Raw genomic sequence first — 18,424 nt, forward strand, 5'->3', positions numbered from 1 at the left:
CTGACAGTCCTCCCTAAAACCAATTTCCACTTTAAACACAAAGAAAACCGCAAAAACTCCCAGGGACTGATGAATGTATAAGCCAGAGCTCGGCACAAGGCGAGGGAGGGGTTCCTGGGGGGGCCGTGTGCTGCTGGCAATGTCAGGGTCTGCACCGACAGGCCACGGAAACCATCTCCCAGGACCCCTCGGTGCTGCGGGGAGGCAGCTGGGCAGCACGGCCCAACGCCACGCTAACCCCCTGCCTGCACCTCAACATATTCTTTGCGTTTTTTAAAATGAGTAGGACTTACTTATTTTGCTGTAGAACTCATGTGCTTGGAAGACAACTGCGAATTCTTATACAGAGTCCGGATAATGTAGCACATACGCTTTGTCCTAAGGTGACTGTCTGCAAAGGCCGCACCCGAAGAGAACCCTTTCTCTCGCTCTCCGAGCGGTACGTGCAGGTTCCTGGGGGGCCCGACAGCACCCAGCGCTGCGGGAGGCGGCGGCAGCAGGTGTAGAACACGCGTGTGGCACAAACGTACGGGATCTGTAGGGGCGGGTGCTCCGGGCGCGCCCAAGGGCTCCTGTCCGACCGGGCGAGCCACCCCGGGCTTTGCAACCGGCGTTTCGCCTTCCACCCACCTCCGTTACCGCGCAAGAGGCGGCGGCTCGGCTCCGGCGGCTCGCCAGGCCCACAGCCGGCACACAGCCGCGGCAGCCGCACCGGCTCCGCACCCGCGCACCCCTGCCCCGACTTTACGGGGGCGGCCCAGCGGAGGGAGCCGCGGCCCAACGCCCCGGCGGGCCCCAGCCCCAGAGCGGACCCGGCCGCGCCACCCCCACCGCCGGCGGAGCGGCCGCCGTCCCGGCAGCCCCCGCGCCCGCCCCCGCCGTCCCGGCAGCCCCCGCGCCCTTCGCGTCTCCTTGGAGACGGCGCGCGCCAGGGCCGCCCCGCGGGGCCGGGACCGGGCCGGGCCATCATGGACGGGGCGCGCCGGTGCGGGCCGGGAGCGGGGCCGAGAGTCCTTCGGCCTCGCAGGGGCGCGGGGCGGGAGGGGCCGGGCCGCACAGCACAGCGCGGCTTCTCCTCGCGCATCCCCTCCCGGTGTCGCGGGCGGGCCCCGCCGCCCTCGGCTTTCCGAAGAGAGAGCGGCAGGGTCGGTAGTGCCGGCTGCGGGCAGGCCCGAGGGAGGGGAAGTGCCTCGGCCGGCGGCAGCTGCCTGCGGCTGCGGCGCGCTCCGGGCACTGCACATACCGGAAGGCGGGCAGCTGCCCGAAAGGCGCCTTCAGCCCCCGTTAGGTACCGCCAAGCCGCGCTGACTGTGTCTGCCGGGGTTTTGATTAACCATGCTCGGAGAAGTCTCCTCCGTTAGTAGAACCGTGAGGGGCAGCCGCTTCGAAGTCATCGTGTGTGACTAATCGGTGGGTTTGTGTCTTGAATCAAGGGAAGCGGAAACGTCGGGCAGCATCGAAGCCATCGCGGCGCGGGAGCTGCCGGGGCTCTGGGTGTCGATGCAGACAGGCGCTAGCGGGCTCCACCGACACGCCTACGGAGAACCAAGTAAGAAACAGCTTTGTTCGAGAGAGACGTTGCTCACTTGTTTTGTCTTTCACTCCCGCTGCCTTCTACCCCAGTGTCTTTCATTGAAGACATGTAACTCTGCAATTTCCCAAAGATCCTTTTGCAAAGTGGCTGCAGACCCGGGGAGCAGCCCCCAGGAATCCCCCTCTGTGGTGCCCTCGTTAACCCTCTGCAGAGCTGCCTCTAAACGAACCTCTGGGTCCCCGTGAAGCGTGCAGCAATGCCGCAGCAGCCAGCAGGTGTAGGAGCGCTCAGCAGCTGGCAGAAACAGTGTATTGTGTTCCTGGGAGAGGTAGTGGCAGAGCCTCTACGGATCACTGAAAATACCTCAATCTTCTTTCTTCTCCTGCTTGACTGAGTCATGCCAGCACGTGACCGAGTAACCGGCTCCTTCGCTGAGGCACTGTACCTCAGCACGCGGCCCATCAGCAGCACTTGCTGTCTGATCCTGTCCCTTTCGGGCAGCACATCAAACAGCCTTTGTGCTTCCTTTTCAATGCCAGGCAGCTCTCCTCCATGGGAGAGCGTCTCCCACATCTCACCTGCCTCTGAGAGCAGGAGGAGTGATCTGGGCCACAAGAGGCAGCGTGCCAGCGGGAAGTACCGGGGAGAGCTGCGTGCAGCTCCGTCCGGACGGAAAGGGGACACGCGCAGCCCACGACAGAGGAACATCGATCGCTTCTCGCCACTGCTCACTTGGAGTTTATGATCGGTTACTCTGTGACACAGCCTCGGGCAGAGGGTGGTTACGACCCCATCTTTGAACTGCGATTTAAAAAAACAAAGTTCAAGCACACCAGCAGCCGCATCATTCAGCCTTCTGGAAGTATCAGTGAATCCCACAGCACCGCTTTCTGCTTTTCCTCCTGGAGCATTCGCTTCCAGGCACGTTCCCGAGCTGCAGCTCCCGCTGTGGCCCTGGGAGCTGAGTGCTGACCTGGGGCCGTCATGATTTTTACCCCTTCCTTTTTAAATACACATTCTGATTTTTTCATACTCCCCAAAGAGAAGGATTTAGGAGGGATTTGGTATTTCAGCCTGCCCAGAGTTTCATCTGGTTGAGCATTTTCTGGAAAGCAGGACAATCTTAGAAGGGCAAGACAAATCGTGTGGTGACAAGGGGAACTGAAATTCAAGATTGAAAGAGCTAGGAATGTGTTTAGTTTGCCCGAAGGGGAGCTACGGCAGCTGGCACAGCTGGCACGCTGGGCTGTGATGTCCCCACAGAAGGGATGTACGAGGGACAGCGTGCAGGTGTGCACCTGGGGCACTGCCCACGGGAGGGAACCGGGCACCGCTGATGGTCACAGACACCCGCTCAGCGGAGAGGTTTCCTGTCGCCCCAAAGACCAAAAAACCCTTCACTGCGCTCATGCAGCACAGAGTGCACTCAGAAATGAGAAAAAACCTAAACTGTCTCTACAGTTCTTAGGACAAGAGAGGCTGGAAAGGTTTCAGAGGATAATGCAGGATTAGATTAGTGCTCGAGTCACTGACCCGAAGCACTCAGCCCTCTCCATGCCTTCGGCGGGAGGGTTTTGTACAGCTCGGGTGGGGTGTCAAGGTCCGGGGCAGCCGATGGGGCTGCCGAGGCAAGGCTGGTGTGCTGAACGAGGAACAGAACAAACATCTCTAGAAGAGAAGCTTTCCGAGAACACAGCCCTGCTGCTCAGTAATTCTCATTATCACCATTGCAGCCCTGTCGGAAGAGTTCAGCAGCTTAGATGTGCTGTGTGACATGGAGGTAAGGACTCACCCGGGTCGCATTTATACATTTTATGCTTAATGGTTTTACCCCTGAACAAAGAGATGATGACTCCACATTGCTTTTGGTGTTTTTCACTTTGAGTTTGAAGAAGATTTTGTGAAGCTGTTCAAGAAGTCGCTGTACACGCTGCCGTCTGTTGGCCTGCCCACCCTCCTGGCCCACAGACCCGAATCCTCTCGAGAAAACCTACAGATTGAGGTGAGCCAGTGGCGGGTGCTCCCTACTCTGTCGCTTTTTCTGTTTATTTTAAATTCCTACGATTCCCATGCAGGAAAAATATAATACCCTTTGCTAAGCCAGCACAGGAGTTCCTTTATGAAGGGGATTTTCTTTTGTGAGGCTGTTGAAACGCTGCTTGTTGCGCATACCTCCACAGCAAGAGGCTGCGCAGCTCCTCCCCCACCACCACATCCTGTGTTGAGAATTTCCTAGCAGAAGATTTTGCTCTTTGGCTAAAACAGAGATACAAAATTTATATAAATACTAGGTGTACGGTCAAAGAATGCATGCAGGGCACAGCCTTCCCCATAATCCTTAGCAGAGTAAAGTCATCAAAGAGAGTTAAGCCTAGGCGTGAGGTGGGGAGCAAGGGAATTTCCAGGAACTCTGTGCTCCAGAGAAGCCAGGTATTTCAAACTGGTGCATTCAGGAAAGGATTTGAATGGAAGTGTTGAACAGGTAGTGGAGTAAATGAGGTGCAAGTGCAGCGCAGCAGCCGAGCAGCCTGGAGCAGGTGCCCCTCACCCCCCGCTGCTGCGCCAGCCGCTGTCACCCCAAGCAGCACCGCGCTGGGGACTGGAGGCCTCAGACACGAAGCTCAGCAGCGTGCTCCGGGCAGCTGCACCTTCTATAACTCCATTTCAAAATGTGTTTTCAAAATACAGATTATTTCTTTCAGAATATCTAGTACCCGTCCTCAGAATGTATCCTGCAGCAGCCCTGATTTGCATCTGGCCAAATATACTCAGTCTTTTGACAGCAAATCTGCTGGTGGTTCCTTGTGAAATTCCCCACAGATTTTCCCACGATCCACAGTGCATCAATCTGGGAGCTGCTTCTCTCTGAAGCCGTGAACAATGTATTTGAGAGGGTTAATGCGTCAGAGTACTCTGCTATAGCATTCCGCACGCTCTGAACCTTCTCTTGGAAGGAACGGGTCTCGTAAATACTACAGTCATCCCATTTCTTGGAGGGATTTTATTTAATTACTATGCATTGGCTTTTCTTTTTGGTAGTTTCCTGAACCTGATGTTTTGAATTGAATCGTTCCAAGATATCACAAGAGGCAGATCTGTTTTAACTGCTCTTACACCTTGCACTTTGAGCAGATCCCTCTTCCCCCAAGATAAAATGAGGATTTGCATGCTGATACCATTTTTCCTCCCCACCTCCGCCGCAGGCAGAGGAGGGCTGTGTCCCGAGGTGCGAGTACTGTGGCAGCCTGCTGAGGCCGTTCCCTCCCCTCGAAGACCCTCGCCCGCCGCCACAGGATTACGCCTCGGTGAGCTGGTGGGAGAGGTCAGCAGGGGTGTGCTGTGGAAGGGCCCGCTCCTGTGGCACCGCTCCTCTGCCTTTCAGAAATTCTGCTGCGAGCACAACCGAGACCTCTACGAGTTCATCGTAAGTGAGAGGAAGGGCCGCGAAGGCATCGGGAGCGTTCCGGTTGCTGTCAGCCCCCAGGAACCCCATGGCACGGACAGGCTGTCAAAGGGGACAGTGTACCAGAGGTACCATGGGAGAACTGGGATCAGGTCTCTAGGGGGCAACTCCGGAGGGAAAAGAGGCGTTACAAAAATGAAACTGCAGTGAGAGGGAATGAAAGAAGAAAAAAATTTCCTTTAGGCAACCCAAGTACATATTCTGTCTGGACCCTCTTGGCTTTTCTCTTCCCAGGCTGCGTTAGAAGGCGGTGAGGTATGTGCCAAGTAAAGCATTAATTCTGCTGCTGACAGCCATTGTATCTAGAGACAGGTAGAGCCTGAACCGTAAAACTGCAGCTGTGGGAGGGACAGTATTTGGGTCTAGCTTTTACCATGGGTGCTGAAACAAAGCTTGCATTTGTATTTCTCTTTTTTGCTGCATAAACATGCATTTGGATTCCAATTTCCAGAGTCAGGAGAACTCCACAAGTGTGACTTCTGCCGGGCTGTTTAGGAGGCCCAAAGCTTATACAAATGCCTAAGCCTGTGGCACAGGCTCAAAGAAAAGTAAATCAGCACACCTGGAAGTAAACTGTGTGTTTCCTTGATGATCCTCTGCGGTCTGGTGGTGCAAGTGCCTCCTGTTATGTACAGAGCATAAACCAGAGCCATTGTCAGGCGCTGTCTAATTTACAGGAAGTTAGAGAAGGAGAATAGTGAAAACACTGGAGATGAGCTGGTTTCTTCTGGGCAGCTCTCCTTCTCTTTTACAGAAGATCTTGATGTGAAATCCATTACAAGGTTGAGCTCTGCTGTCAGCAGAGCTGGTGCCATGTCAATCACGGAGTCAGTTCACGGAAGCCTCTGTACGGGAGAAATCCCTTTTTGCTGAGATATTAGTATTTTGGTGGTACTCCGTTGCCTCTAACTGTTATTTGCAATTATGCGAGTGGAGAGAAAAACAGGTTCGGAAACTTGTGTTCCTCTGGCAAGGCCATCCTGTGCTTCAGCTTTCAAAACCAGATACAGGAACTGTGCATCAGGAACGTTTTCATTTTGCAGACAGCGGGAGAGGCGAGTGGCCAGGCAGTTGGCTTTCCTGGCTGCAGAGCCAACAGCAGCAGCTGAATGTGAGTTCCCATTTCTTTATCTATTTCTTTGTCTACTTATTACAATGAATTCAGCGGAGCTGCTTGTCTCTAATGCTCTAATTGAACAGGAGGATTCATGCAGAGACATGTTAGTTCACTGTCAAGTGTGCAATCCCATTGAATGAGATACTGCCATGTTAAATAATCCCTCACATGACAAAACAAAAGCAGTTACCTGCCCACTGCAAAGAGTTTCTCCTTGCTGTGACTTTCAGTATTTATGCACAGAACTGACCTTAGAGGACAGGGGGTTGGCACGGCCAAGCCCTTGGAAGGCAGGAACTGCCAGAACGAGGGGAAGCAAAGCTTTGCCTGCTCAGGTGAATGCTCTGCTAATCCTCGCCCAGGCTGTGGGTCGGGCTGTGAAATCAGAGGCATTTTGACTAAGAACAGATGAACTAGATTTACAATACGGGTGTATTTCCACAGAGAGTGGCAGGGCACTGAGGCTTCTGCAGCACCAGGGATTTCAGATTGTCAGGCCTCCAGAGCACGGAGCCGTGAATGCTACCCAAAAAAAGTCATTCCTGGCTCACACAGATGTGTATATACACACAACTGAAAAAACTGCATCTTTTTTTCATAATCCTGCTCTCTGAAATAGCTGAACACTTTGGGCTGTCCTTGTTAGATAGAAAATACCCCAGGACAGACTCCCAGGACGGAGCATGCCAGGCAGACATTCCCCCTGCCCCAGGTTACAGCCTCCCCGCAGCGCTGCCAGCCTGGCTCGACGTACACAACCCCCGCTTTGCTCTCCAGACTCGCACCAAGCCGGCACCATTTCCTACCTGCTTTCTCAGGAGCCCCCGTCGCCAGCGGGCCGGACGCTGGTGCCTGCCCAGAGCGTGGCAGAGCCCGAGGAGGAGCCCGAGGAGGAGCCCGTCACCTGCTGCGACTTCAGCCCGGCGGGCGGGAAGGTGAGCAGCTGCTGCCCCACGCCGTGGGCTGCACCGTGCCCCGGAGTCCTGCCTCGCAGGGCAGCGGGTGCAGGGCCACGGTCATCCGTGGTACCGTTTCTTTTCCGATCTTAGGTAGTGAAGAATGGATTGCTAGAAAAATATTACAAACACGGAGGGAAATTCCTCACCATGCTTCCGGATGGAACAGCGCAGTTGTTGTATCCTTTACGGGGTTCATTTGCCTGCATTAGTCCAGTTGGTCCAGACATTTTTTAAGTCACTCACACTATTTTTCCCTACTGTGGCTGACTTCCTTCTGAGCCGGGGGGGTATGAAAATGTACCCGAGCTCTGCTCTGTGCTCCGGGCTGCCCCTGCCCCGGGGATGCCACGTGCGAGTGCTCCCAGCAGCCTCTGGCTGGAGGGAAGCCCCAGGGAGACACAAAATACCTGCTCCTTGGGCACGTTCAAGTCAGGTTTCTGGAGCAAGGGCCTTTTTCCCCTGCCCCAAACTGTTTGTTTTTTCCTCTGGGAGAATAATATCTGCCCCTGTTTTCTCTGCTGTCACACAAGCTGAGTACTTTGATCACCTCTCTTTGCTAGGCTCATACTTTCAATCATAAGCATTGTCCAAGAACATGTCTTTAAAATAAACTCCCTAAGCAGTTCTGCCTGCGTTATTGGTTAGAAAACAAGAAAAATGTATTCTGTGTCTAACCACTCTTTTGTCAGCGTATACAGAACACTCCAGGGTAGGAGAGGAGTGCTGGCAGCGTCCCAGGGAAGGCTGGCGGCACGCCGCCATTCTGCCGTGCACGCAGCGACCCGGGTGATGTGTCAGTTCTTATCCTCCAGAGCAGCGCTCTGAAATATTCCGTATGTAATAACACAGCAACCAGACACAGCACAGGGTTATGAACCCCTTACCTGAGGACAGCTATCCATCTGGAAACCTGGCCATCATTGTCGTGCGAGAGAAAGCCCGGGTTACCTGCGTAGTGCAGGAAGATGAGCTGAGGAACGCGGCGGTACGGGCAGTGTTTACGTCCACTGGCAGAAGTACATGCTACTACCCCGACGGAGCTGTGTGGTACGTTCACGCTGGTCAGAGCAGTTCTGTTTTCCACTGCGCATTTTCAATTTCAAAAGCTCATAAAGGGTATTTTTAATAGCATTCAAAAATTAAATGACAGCAGCTCGTGGGCCCTGCTTGGGGTGTCCCCAGGGGAGCAAGGCCAGCCCAGCCATGTCCTGAGAGGCAGGGTGAGACCCCGACCCGGCTGCGCCTCACTGCAGGGTTCAGCGCTTCGGTTTTCCTCTCTTTTAGGATAAACCTGAATGTCGAGGGAGGGCAGTATCTGGACCGAGCAGGCAGCAGGGTGAGACACTGGACATGGCCAAACCGTGTTGTGGCGTCGGGACCCCCCGTCCCGCTGCGCCCCGTCTTCATCGCCCTGAACCGGCACGTGGGGGTGAGGATCCTGGGCCAGGACAAGGTCACTGTTTCCTTCCTCGCCATGGGGCAACAAGCAAAACTCAACGTGGGAACCAAAGTGCAGGTACTTCCCAAGTGCACGGGTGGCTCCGCGCGGAGCCGCTCCCCGCAGCGGGCGCGGGGCAGCCAGGGAAGTTCCCGGCTGTGGAGAAGCACCGCTCATCCTGCTGTGGGTGCTCCTTGCGTCGCCCCACGCTCCTGCCCCATCCAACCGCAGCCCCCGAGCCCCGTCAGTAGGCAGTTCCTACAGGTCGCCGTGGCTCTGCACAGCCCCTCCTTGTCCCAGAAGGATGGGGGAAGCAGCGGGCGGGGCTCCCAGGGACGGGGCTCCCCGCGCAGGGAGCACAGCGCGGCCCACACCCGCACCCACCCGAGGAACCCCCGGCTCCAACCCAGCGAGCCGCGCCCCCTACAACGGCACCTCAGCTCCCGTCCAGCCGAGCTCTGGCGGGTGCCCGCAGGAGAAGACGAAGCTCCACGTACTCCTCCACAACACGGAGGTCATTAGCGCTGAGACAAGACAAACTCAGGATTAATGACTTTGGAAAGGAGGCTTTTTATGCATTTTTTCAATTGCCATTCTAAGAATATCCACCAGTGACTCAAACAAGGTACTTCACACAGTAAATGAGAACTCTTTATTCAAAATTAACTTTCTCATTTCTATTTGGGACAGTAGAAAGGCCCAGCTTTTCACCTCCTCAGAACGGTCAAGGAAAACCCCCCTGAGCTGGCCAACACAATTCAAAGAGCAGTCTGTCTCAATTTTTATTGAAGTCACAAAATGATGTAACTACTCTGCATATAATTTTGTTTATATAATTTAGTATATAACGCACTGTTCAACTCTGCCATATATTTTGAAAAATATACAAACCTGGTTTGACCACATTAGAGATATTTGATAGACAGCTGTCAATTACTCAACCGTTAAGGACAATATCAGACACTCCTATAGCTTCATTTTAAACTACAAAAAGAACATAAATTCATATAAAATACAACAGATTAAACAAAACTTTTTTTCCGAGGAAAAATTAGGTATCAACTCAATCTGCCGTTGTGTGAAACATGAATATAAAATAAGTTACAATTAGTAATGCCTGCATTGTTGAGCTATGAACTGGTCGAATGAAATCTTAAAAAAACTATACAGTATTATTGCACTCCGTGACTGTGCAGTATCTGGAAACATGCCAGCACTGAAAGAGCTCTTTCATTAAGTTTTTTGTCAGGAGGCAGAACGCGGCGGCGAGAGAAGCATCCAGTCTGCACTAACAGCGTGCTGTCTTCAGTACAGGCCTTCATGGGTCTGCGCCACGCTGCCCGTGGAACCGCCACTTAATGCCTGAGGACAGAGACACCGGTGTTACGGTGGCACCCGCCCCTCCAAGCAGCACGTCGCCCCCCCTGCACCACGCCAACCATGACCCAGGGAGGGCAGCAGCCGCCACCGCCGCCAGCTGTGAACCCCCACGACCGGCACTGCCCTGGGGATCCCAACTCCTGCCAGAGAGCGCCAGTGCCCCGGGCAGCTGCCTACGAGGACACCCCGGCACGGCCCTCGGAGTGACATCCCCTCAGCGGGAATGGAGACAAGGAGACACGGAAGTTTTCTGAACTTCCATCCCGTTAGATAGAATTCTACACCAGAACAGTCTCAGAGTGCTTTGTAAGCTACAGTGACATCAGCCTGCTCCCAGCAAAGGACACTGCCCGAGACCCTCCAAACCCTGCACAGGGGATGCTGGGCTTCACAACACCCACCTGAGAAGTGCAGGAAACACCAGACCTTTTAATACTAAGTATTATTTTAAAAATAAAAACCAGCTTATTTCATGATTAAGGTGACTTCTGCTAAGTTACTAGGACAAACCAGACTTAACTGAACAAAGAGGAGGTGCCTGCAGGAATGGAAAGTCTATTCCCTGCAGGACTTCGGGGCAGCAGTCTCTCCCAATTCTCTCCCTGCTGCAGGAAGCCGCAGGAATGCGAGTGGAGGGAGTGATCGATGGGGCAAAAAAGCAGAGTTTGGAGTCCGAGCTCTGAAGCAGCGAGAAGGAGCCAAGCAAGCCCAGGCTGGAGCGCGGTTTCCTAGGAGGAGCAAGACTGCCCACAGGGCTCAGGGCTCTCTGAATGTGCCCCGCCGCGTGCTGCGTCCTGGCCTACATACAGAGGAACTTGTGGAAGCCGAAGGGCATCAAAGAGAGCCCCGAAGGAACCACACAGGCGGCTGGGACCAGCTCGTCAGCTCAAGGCGATCAGAGGAGCCGCACGACCACGGCAGCAGCGCAGGGTCTGTCACGAGAGCGGGGGTAACGCCAAGAACCAGTCTCAAACCAGAGCGTTCTTGTGTCAAAAACTGCACCGCAGCAACCCAGAACTTCACTGAACTGGTCTCCTAAGTGCCAACTATTTTTGCACCAAGATAAGTCTTTTTGTAGCACATCAGCGTTGCTATGAAGAATCATAAGCTAAAGGTTTTGAAAGCCACAGGGGACACAGAACTGGTCTGTCATCCAGTATCTAAGGATGGATGTGAACCCTCTGCTCCCAACAGCCAAGGAGTATTTGCAAAGGGTTAAAGCAGCACAGATGGGGCAGGAAAACGTTCTACTTTCTGGGGTCATGCAACTCAAGTAGGTTACACGCTGTAGAGAAATCCTTTGCAGCCCCGCTGTTTTAAGGCTGGGAATGCAGCGTGTTTTCTGATCTCTGCCCAACACTGCTCACTAACCCAAGGCCTTCTGCACGCAGAAACACATCTTTCCTGCCTGAAGGAAGGCCAGCTCCCCCTTCTGACACAGGCAGAAGAACCCCCAAACTAGAACCTCCCACCAAAACAGTAAAATCATACGTGTCAATTTACTTGAAGCCACTAGAGCTGGCTCTCCAGTAAAACACTTTTAAAAGCACAAATATACGACCACACCATGCGATCCTTCACAGCCGAGCCAGCAGAGAGCTGGCAGCTGGAAGCAGACTTACAAGAAGTTTCAGTGCTGATAGATGGGGCTATGATCGATGATGAGGCATTGACTCCATGTGCACATTGAGCTTCATTTCATTATCAAGGATTTGTACAAGCTGCTGCATGGAAGGAAGGTGGCCAGACTCAAGCTTAGACCACACTGGAACATCTACCACAAAACACACAGAGGGGAGAAAAGCACCGTTACATCGACAAAGTCAGAAAACACATTTAAACATAAAATATAAAAGATCTAGGAAGCTACACGAGTCGGTACGATTTTATAATGAGGAAAATATCTGGATCAACAATGCCTCACCCCCCTGGCTGTACTAAACCCTGTCCAACTAGGAGAACAGAGTCTAATGCTTCCATTTAGAAGTACATCGCACGGATTTAGAGGTTCAAAATACCCACTGACAGTAGGTCTAAAAGTAGATTACTGAGCAGCAGAGTAGCATAGCAAGTTTTTAAACCATCACTAAATCTTTGAAACTTGTGGGTCTCATTAGTCTTCATCTCACTCTAACACCTAAGCCTGGCGCTCACAAGTTCTGCTTACCAAGATCTGGCTTGGAAGGTTCCACTCAAAGTAGCTGCAACCCCCCCAGAAACATAAAAGGCAGCACAGTCCGTAAATACTTCAGGGTAAACACAACATTCATTTCTGATGTTGGCAAATAATCCCTCAAATATCCCCCACTGCTGTAGCACCTCACGAACCCACCCTGGAAAATACAATTGCTGGCGTCTACGTAAAACAGAAGCCAGACTGGAACCATGTTGTCCCAAAACACAAACCAGAAACTTTTATAAGTCCAGATGTGACTGTTCACCCCTAAGAAGGTTCTGCTGCTGATTATGAGCCAGGATTTAGGGCGAGAGGTGCACTGAATTCAACTAGTCTGATGCAATACAGTCAGCCTTTGAAAGGTTCTGCAGTGTGCAGTGACTCAGATACTGAAATGCGCCCTGCACCATCATAAACTGAGATTATAAAGCACAGATCTGGATTACAGACTTGTGCCTAGAGCATGAAAGATTACATAATCCATCAAGCTTACATAATCTTTAAAACTGTAAAACTGTTTGAAGTCAGAAGGTCCACAGACTCTTAACCTGAAGAAAAATCAGTATTACTGTCCACTGGTACCAAAAATCTAGGAATAGCAGCAGATCCGACAGGCTTCCAAGGGTAAACCACATGACAAACAGGACAGGGAAAAGCACCTAATTAACTGGAGAGTTCATCATCGCTTCCCTAGTTGATCATTTCTTACTCAGTGTGCACCACGTGCAAAGAAAGAACATAGCACAATTACTGCAAATGACCAAGCATTCCTCTAAATAAGTCTTCCCATAGCTATTTTAAAATATACATGACTGACATCTGTATAAGCTGCTTTATAAGACTTCTATGATTTTCAACATTTATTGTGATACAGAACGTCTGAAGTTTCAAAATGGCCGGCAATTACCACAAACCATCCCACTTTTGAAGGCACCACATTTCACAACGTCATCCCTCGTTCTCCCACCACAGCAGCTCTCAAAAATCTCTGTGCACACACCCAACATCTCTCTGCAATTCCCCTGAACGGAAAGTTCTTGGCTCACCATTCAAAGTTATTTCAAAGGCGCCTGTTGACATACACTGGTTCTCAATCATGTTGCTCAGGAAGAAGACCATCATGCAAGCATAAACCTAGAAGAGAACAGAGAGAGTCCCCAGTACTTCAGCCACGGGAGCCACAGCTTGCTTTAGTCACTCTTAGTAAGTGCTGGAAGCTCACGAGTGTCTCTGAACTCCCCTCTGCAATTTATCAAGTGATCCTCCAATCACACAGCCATCTTTCCTCCCCTTCCTAAAACGATTATGCACGCTGCCTTCCCCAGATGGATCAAAACAGCCCTGAAACCACCCAGCTGGCAATCCTGACTCACACCGTTACACCTCCTTGCTCCGTCCCCCCACAGAGCGATGGGTGGTAACAGCCCAACTGCCGGCAGTGGCTGTGATGGCACTTGCAGGGTGACGAGGGAACGCAACTGTGCCACCCCGCTGCCTGTCCCTGCCAGAGCAGCACTCCTGGCCAAGAGGCACAGGGCCAAGAGCCACAAGCCCCAGCACAAACAGCGGAGCAAGTCACACTGCGCTTCTTCACCAGAAGTGTCACCCGCCAGCGCTGCCGCGAGCTCATCATCTGGGATCTCCTGGGGGTGCTGGTGCCTCAGGACGAGCCGATGCAATCGTCACCTCCCTCTGCTGCCAGCACCCTCCTCACTCCCTTCTGGTGCCCAAGGGCACCGTCACCCATTCCCACAGCACCAGAGGGGTGGGGCGGGACGGGGCCCACTGCTCCCTCCGCCCCGAGCATGACGCACCGCACCAGCCCCGCTCGGCACTGCACTCGCCCATGTCGTGACACGGGATAGATGACAGCTTCTGCACCTGCAAACCTACCAGTGAGACACCCACCGCCCTGGGTGGCTCAGTTTGAGGAGCTGTGCACCAGCAAAATATATAAAGGTTAATAAACTTACACACTGCTTTTTTTTAGTAGGATGAACCTGGAATAAGGTTACTAGAAATCAGCGTACCACAACGTTAACCCGTGAGCATCACCAGTACTGGTGCATAGGGACATCATCCCACAAGGCACAGTCTGTCATGCCTGGGTTTGCTCTGCAAAAACACCCACAAAATTTCAGCTTGATTTTTCTAATCACTATCTAATTGCATGCCTTATCTATGAAGAGTCTGTCGAAAGCAACAACTGCAGAATAGTTATGAGACAAGAGAAAAGGGAAGCTGTAATTTTAACACCACCAATACCAGCTTGGAACTCTACTTGAGTCCTAAAAAATGGAAAAAATCTATGATCATCTTTGTCAGTGACATTAACCTCAGCTGTCCCTCCACAGCACCATCAGCTCAGAGATGCTGAGAATCAGATCTGGGTCTGTCAAAAACATGAAGCACCTCTATTAAAAATAATTACACTACTGTAAAATTGTCAAGTATATTTAGTTACAGAAGCCTAAAGGTTCTGTTAAGGCTGCAGTGTACAAAAGTTAAATCGGTCAGGATTGTGAAGTACTCCCAAAGCACTCTCATGAAGTCATTCTAAAACTGCTTTTTCAAAATAAAAGAAGAAAGTATGCTGTTTACCTTGTTTTCTTGGCCCCACTGCCAGATGCTCGGAGCTTGCATGCCAAAGAAAGCAAACGGATCCTTGCCAACGATTATTAAGCCTATTAATACTAGTTTGAAGACAGACAGGAAAGATGCTATGTGCCTATCAAAAGACAACACATAAAAGTGACTTAGAAGGTTCAGTTACTACCTCACCACTATACAGCTATAATTCACCTAATCACAAGGATTTTGACAGTGTACAATCAAGGGTTTCAGAGGAAATACAAAACTTTTCAAGTAAGTTTCTCTCGATGGACAAAAGCAACATACATTAACAAAAGCACGCATCCTCAAAGGGAGACCATTCTTGTGCACCATGCATAGACATTTGTTTTTTTTCTCCTAGCAGACCTCCAATAGAAATTTGCTTTCAACCTGTAAGTGTCTAAACTGGATAATACATTCACCTTCTTAAAGAAGCTGTTCCACGTTAGACACGTTTAACTGACAGGCACTACCTCCCCATAAAGCATTTTCCCAGCTGATGCAGAAAACCCTGCAGTTTTTTGTAAGAATTAAACCTACAGCCAGAGAGCAAATTAACAGGGAGGTATTTGATCTCACAGCACTCTTACCACTGCAGTTATTACAGTAATTAGGTCAAGAAGTGGTTCAGAAGCTGCCACAGTAACTATGGCATCACTCTCTAGCATCTACACAATGGTTTAAATAACAGCAGTAACACTATTTTTGTTTTGTCTTTTTCCAACTATCTCTGGGCTTCCCCGTGCCCCCAGCTGTAGTTAAGGACACCCTGGTAGTCTCTCCAATGAGGTCAGCTCTCCCCTGACTTAGATACTAAAACCAAGCTCTTCTCCCAACCTTACCCTGCTACAGGAATTTGTCACTAAGCGCATAAGCCTGAGCAACAAATGTGAAGTTACATCATGAAATGTCCAGATACATCATGAAAGAAAGCAGGAAAAATTCACTGTAAAAAAGAAAATGAATGATATAATTTAGTTTAGATTGGAACATGACAGGCCTCATCACACAGACATCCAGATGGTAACGCTCATGTCGAGAGCCACGGTGGCTACCTGGAAGGGAGAAGGTAACCGAGCTTGTGTGTAATCACAGTGGGAAAAAAACCTTAAGTTTCCATTTTCAGTATTATTTAAGTGTAAATGCACATGGTCACCACTCATATTGGAGCCTACGTACTGGAAAAAAGATAATCAGTAGTGCCAGCCATCTGCTTACCTATATATAGGTTGAGGAAGGTAGTTCTCCCCTTCGATTCGGATGTCTGGGTACCGCTGGCTAATAACCCGCATGTACTCCTCAAACACCCGCCTGTAGCCTCAGGAGACACTGAAAGCAGACAGGGATTGTCACCAGAAGTGGGGTGCTGCATGTTAAAGTCGCTGCTAAACTGGCCACACCCGTACTCGCACTGTTCATAAGCCGTTCCGTTGAAAATAAAACTAAAATTCTTCATGATGAAGAAAAAAACTGATTTGCAGCCAAGTTACACATCAAAAGTCCTGACGGTTGGCTAGGCACTTGGTTTTACACAAATTTGTTTCCATGTACTAGCACAGAAGTGATGTTTTGGTGAAGTCCACTAGGCAGGGAGTTACTTGTTTCCCCAGCAAAAAAGCTGTTAAGTTAGCAAGGCAGCTCTGTGTCCAAAAATACAAGAGATTCACACAATGTCATTTTAATTCATGGCTGGTTAAATGTTAAGTCTTTCTGGGGCTGCCCACAGGCAAGTAACATTGCTCCAGTCATTCCTGGGTAAGGATGACCAGATTAACGACAGAAGAGTTAAAACATTACAGAGCTGTACTTTGGCCCGCGTTTCTACCTGCTGCCTCTGTAATAACTGAAATAAAAATTATTCGGCCTCAGCTCACCACAAAAGAAATCGAACAAAGTACTTTCTCCTGAGCGCACCTTTTGGGTGCTCCCCGGACCCGCACGACACAACCTGGACCAGACTCTGCTCCGGGAGCCGCAGCGAATATTCTCGTTGCTGCCCGCCCCGTCGGCGGGTCCCGCTCCCCCCATCCCGCCGCAGCAGGCGCTGAAGGCGTCTTTTATCTTTTTTCTGCAAACAAGCTACACGCGTTAAAAAGGCCTCACCCCTTCCTACTCCTGCTCCGCTTCGCTCTGAGCAGCAGATACCTTCAAGAATATTCTTAGAATGATATAAAGATGCCTGATTTCCTTGACTGCTAGCCAGACAGTCATTTAAAAAAAAAACAAAAAACAAAAAAGCACAACAACGAAAACCCTTCGTTACAGTCTTTGCCAAAATATAAATTTCTCCCAAACGCAATCCTAAATCGGTAAAATACCGCATCTTATATTAAAAGGGCCTGAGAAGGGCGTTTTCATGGCGGATTCTTTTCAGAGCCCTTTTCTCAGGCGCTGCCCGGCGGGCCCCGGCGCCCATAGCCCGCCCGCGGCCCGGCGCGGAGGGCAGCCCCGGGCCCCGCGAACCGCCCGCTGCCGCCTCCCCCACCGCCACGACCACCGGCCCCGCGAGGCCTCCCCCAGCCCAGCCGGGCCCGTCCCGCCGGCGCAGCGCTGAGGGGAGGCCGGGGAAGGCGTAGGCCCGGCCGGCGCCGCCATCTTGCCGGGCGCCCTCACCAGATCTGGAACTTGAGCAGCGGCCCGGTGGCGTAGGCCATGCGCAGCTTCTTGCCCGGCAGCCCGCCCTGCTCCGCCGAGCCGCCGCCCGGCCCCGCCGCCAGCGCCAGCAGCAGCAGCAGCAGCGGCAGCACTGGCCGCCGCCCCGCCGCCCGCATCTTGCTGCCGCCCCCCGCCCGCCGCCGCACCAAGGTCACGCGAGCGCCGCCCCGCGCCGCGCAGGCGCCGCAGGACACGTGACGCCCGCGGCCACGTGACTCCCGCCACGCCCCGCGACGCCCGCCAGGCCCCGCCCCCGACGCCTCTGCCCTGGAAAGGGCGGGGGGGGAACAGCGGAGCCGCGTTACACTGACCCCTGGTGGGTCGGACTGACGCTTTGAAAAGCCCCGTTTTTTCATTACCTACAGACGGAGGCAGCGTGTTGGCTTTAAATAACCGCCGAGGGAGGGGTGCGGGCAGCTGCACGCTCCCCAGGCACGGGCCAGGGGACACGCCAGCCCAAAAGTCCCACTGTTGAAGGTTAAACTTGTAGCAATATCATGCTTAGGTCAAGAAAGACGGTCTGTGTCTGTGTGAAAGCCAAAGGCTCCTTCATCAGCAGAGCAAGTCGACAGCCACCTTTGCGCAAGGACAGCCTGGAGCCGTTAGACCTTGCCAAGGGTACAGCACCAACCGGGCAAGCAAACTCAAGGTCTGTGTGTCCTTTGCTGAACTGTCCACGTTCTAACACTAAAAATCACACCCAGAGATCAAGAGCCTTGCCCTGGTGAAGACCCTTCCCCTGAGCACACACAGTAGTATAACTATTGTGTCAGCAGTATTATAATTGTACATAAATTACTAACCAACCATCATAGAGAGAATGGACTTGGAAAATTACTAACTCTGCAAGTTTTGTCTATAAATATAGTGCAAAAAGTCCCAGTGGTGAGCTTGGTTTGTGGGAAACCACCACGCACCCAGGCTTGCGCAACGCTAAAATGAATAAGCAGTGTCTGTCCCGAGCACGTGATTATTGACCTATGGCACAGCAGGCGATGAAGCTGCTTTTCGGACACCACCACCGAGGCCAGATTTAAGTGCATAAAACTCCAGAGCAAGGGAACAGCTCTGATGGCCCAGCTTGTCGTT

General features: G+C 52.0%; 2 protein-coding genes across 2 annotated transcripts; one reads left to right on the forward strand and one right to left on the reverse strand.

Annotated features, from left to right (window-relative positions):
* Positions 1–968: 968 nt before the first annotated feature.
* ERICH6 (glutamate rich 6) lies at positions 969–9,416 on the forward strand. Its single transcript, XM_074833280.1, is given in 11 exon segments — positions 969–1,288; positions 1,434–1,549; positions 3,268–3,314; positions 3,420–3,536; positions 4,738–4,845; positions 4,848–5,065; positions 6,041–6,108; positions 6,892–7,049; positions 7,164–7,249; positions 7,968–8,120; positions 8,358–9,416. Coding segments are annotated over 11 exon segments (2,067 nt in total). The 3' UTR covers positions 9,034–9,416.
* On the reverse strand, positions 9,141–17,513 carry SELENOT (selenoprotein T). Its single transcript, XM_074834451.1, has 6 exons — positions 17,294–17,513; positions 15,899–16,009; positions 14,669–14,795; positions 13,114–13,201; positions 11,514–11,665; positions 9,141–9,873 (listed from the first exon to the last, which is right to left on the reverse strand). Exons 1-5 carry the CDS (start codon positions 17,449–17,451, stop codon positions 11,541–11,543), a joined length of 609 nt encoding a protein of 202 aa, XP_074690552.1. The 5' UTR covers positions 17,452–17,513; the 3' UTR covers positions 9,141–9,873; positions 11,514–11,540.
* Between the last annotated feature and the right edge of the window lie 911 nt (positions 17,514–18,424).

Source organism: Strix aluco, chromosome 9 (genome assembly GCF_031877795.1).
Source record: "Strix aluco isolate bStrAlu1 chromosome 9, bStrAlu1.hap1, whole genome shotgun sequence".
NCBI classification, from domain to species: domain Eukaryota; kingdom Metazoa; phylum Chordata; class Aves; order Strigiformes; family Strigidae; genus Strix; species Strix aluco.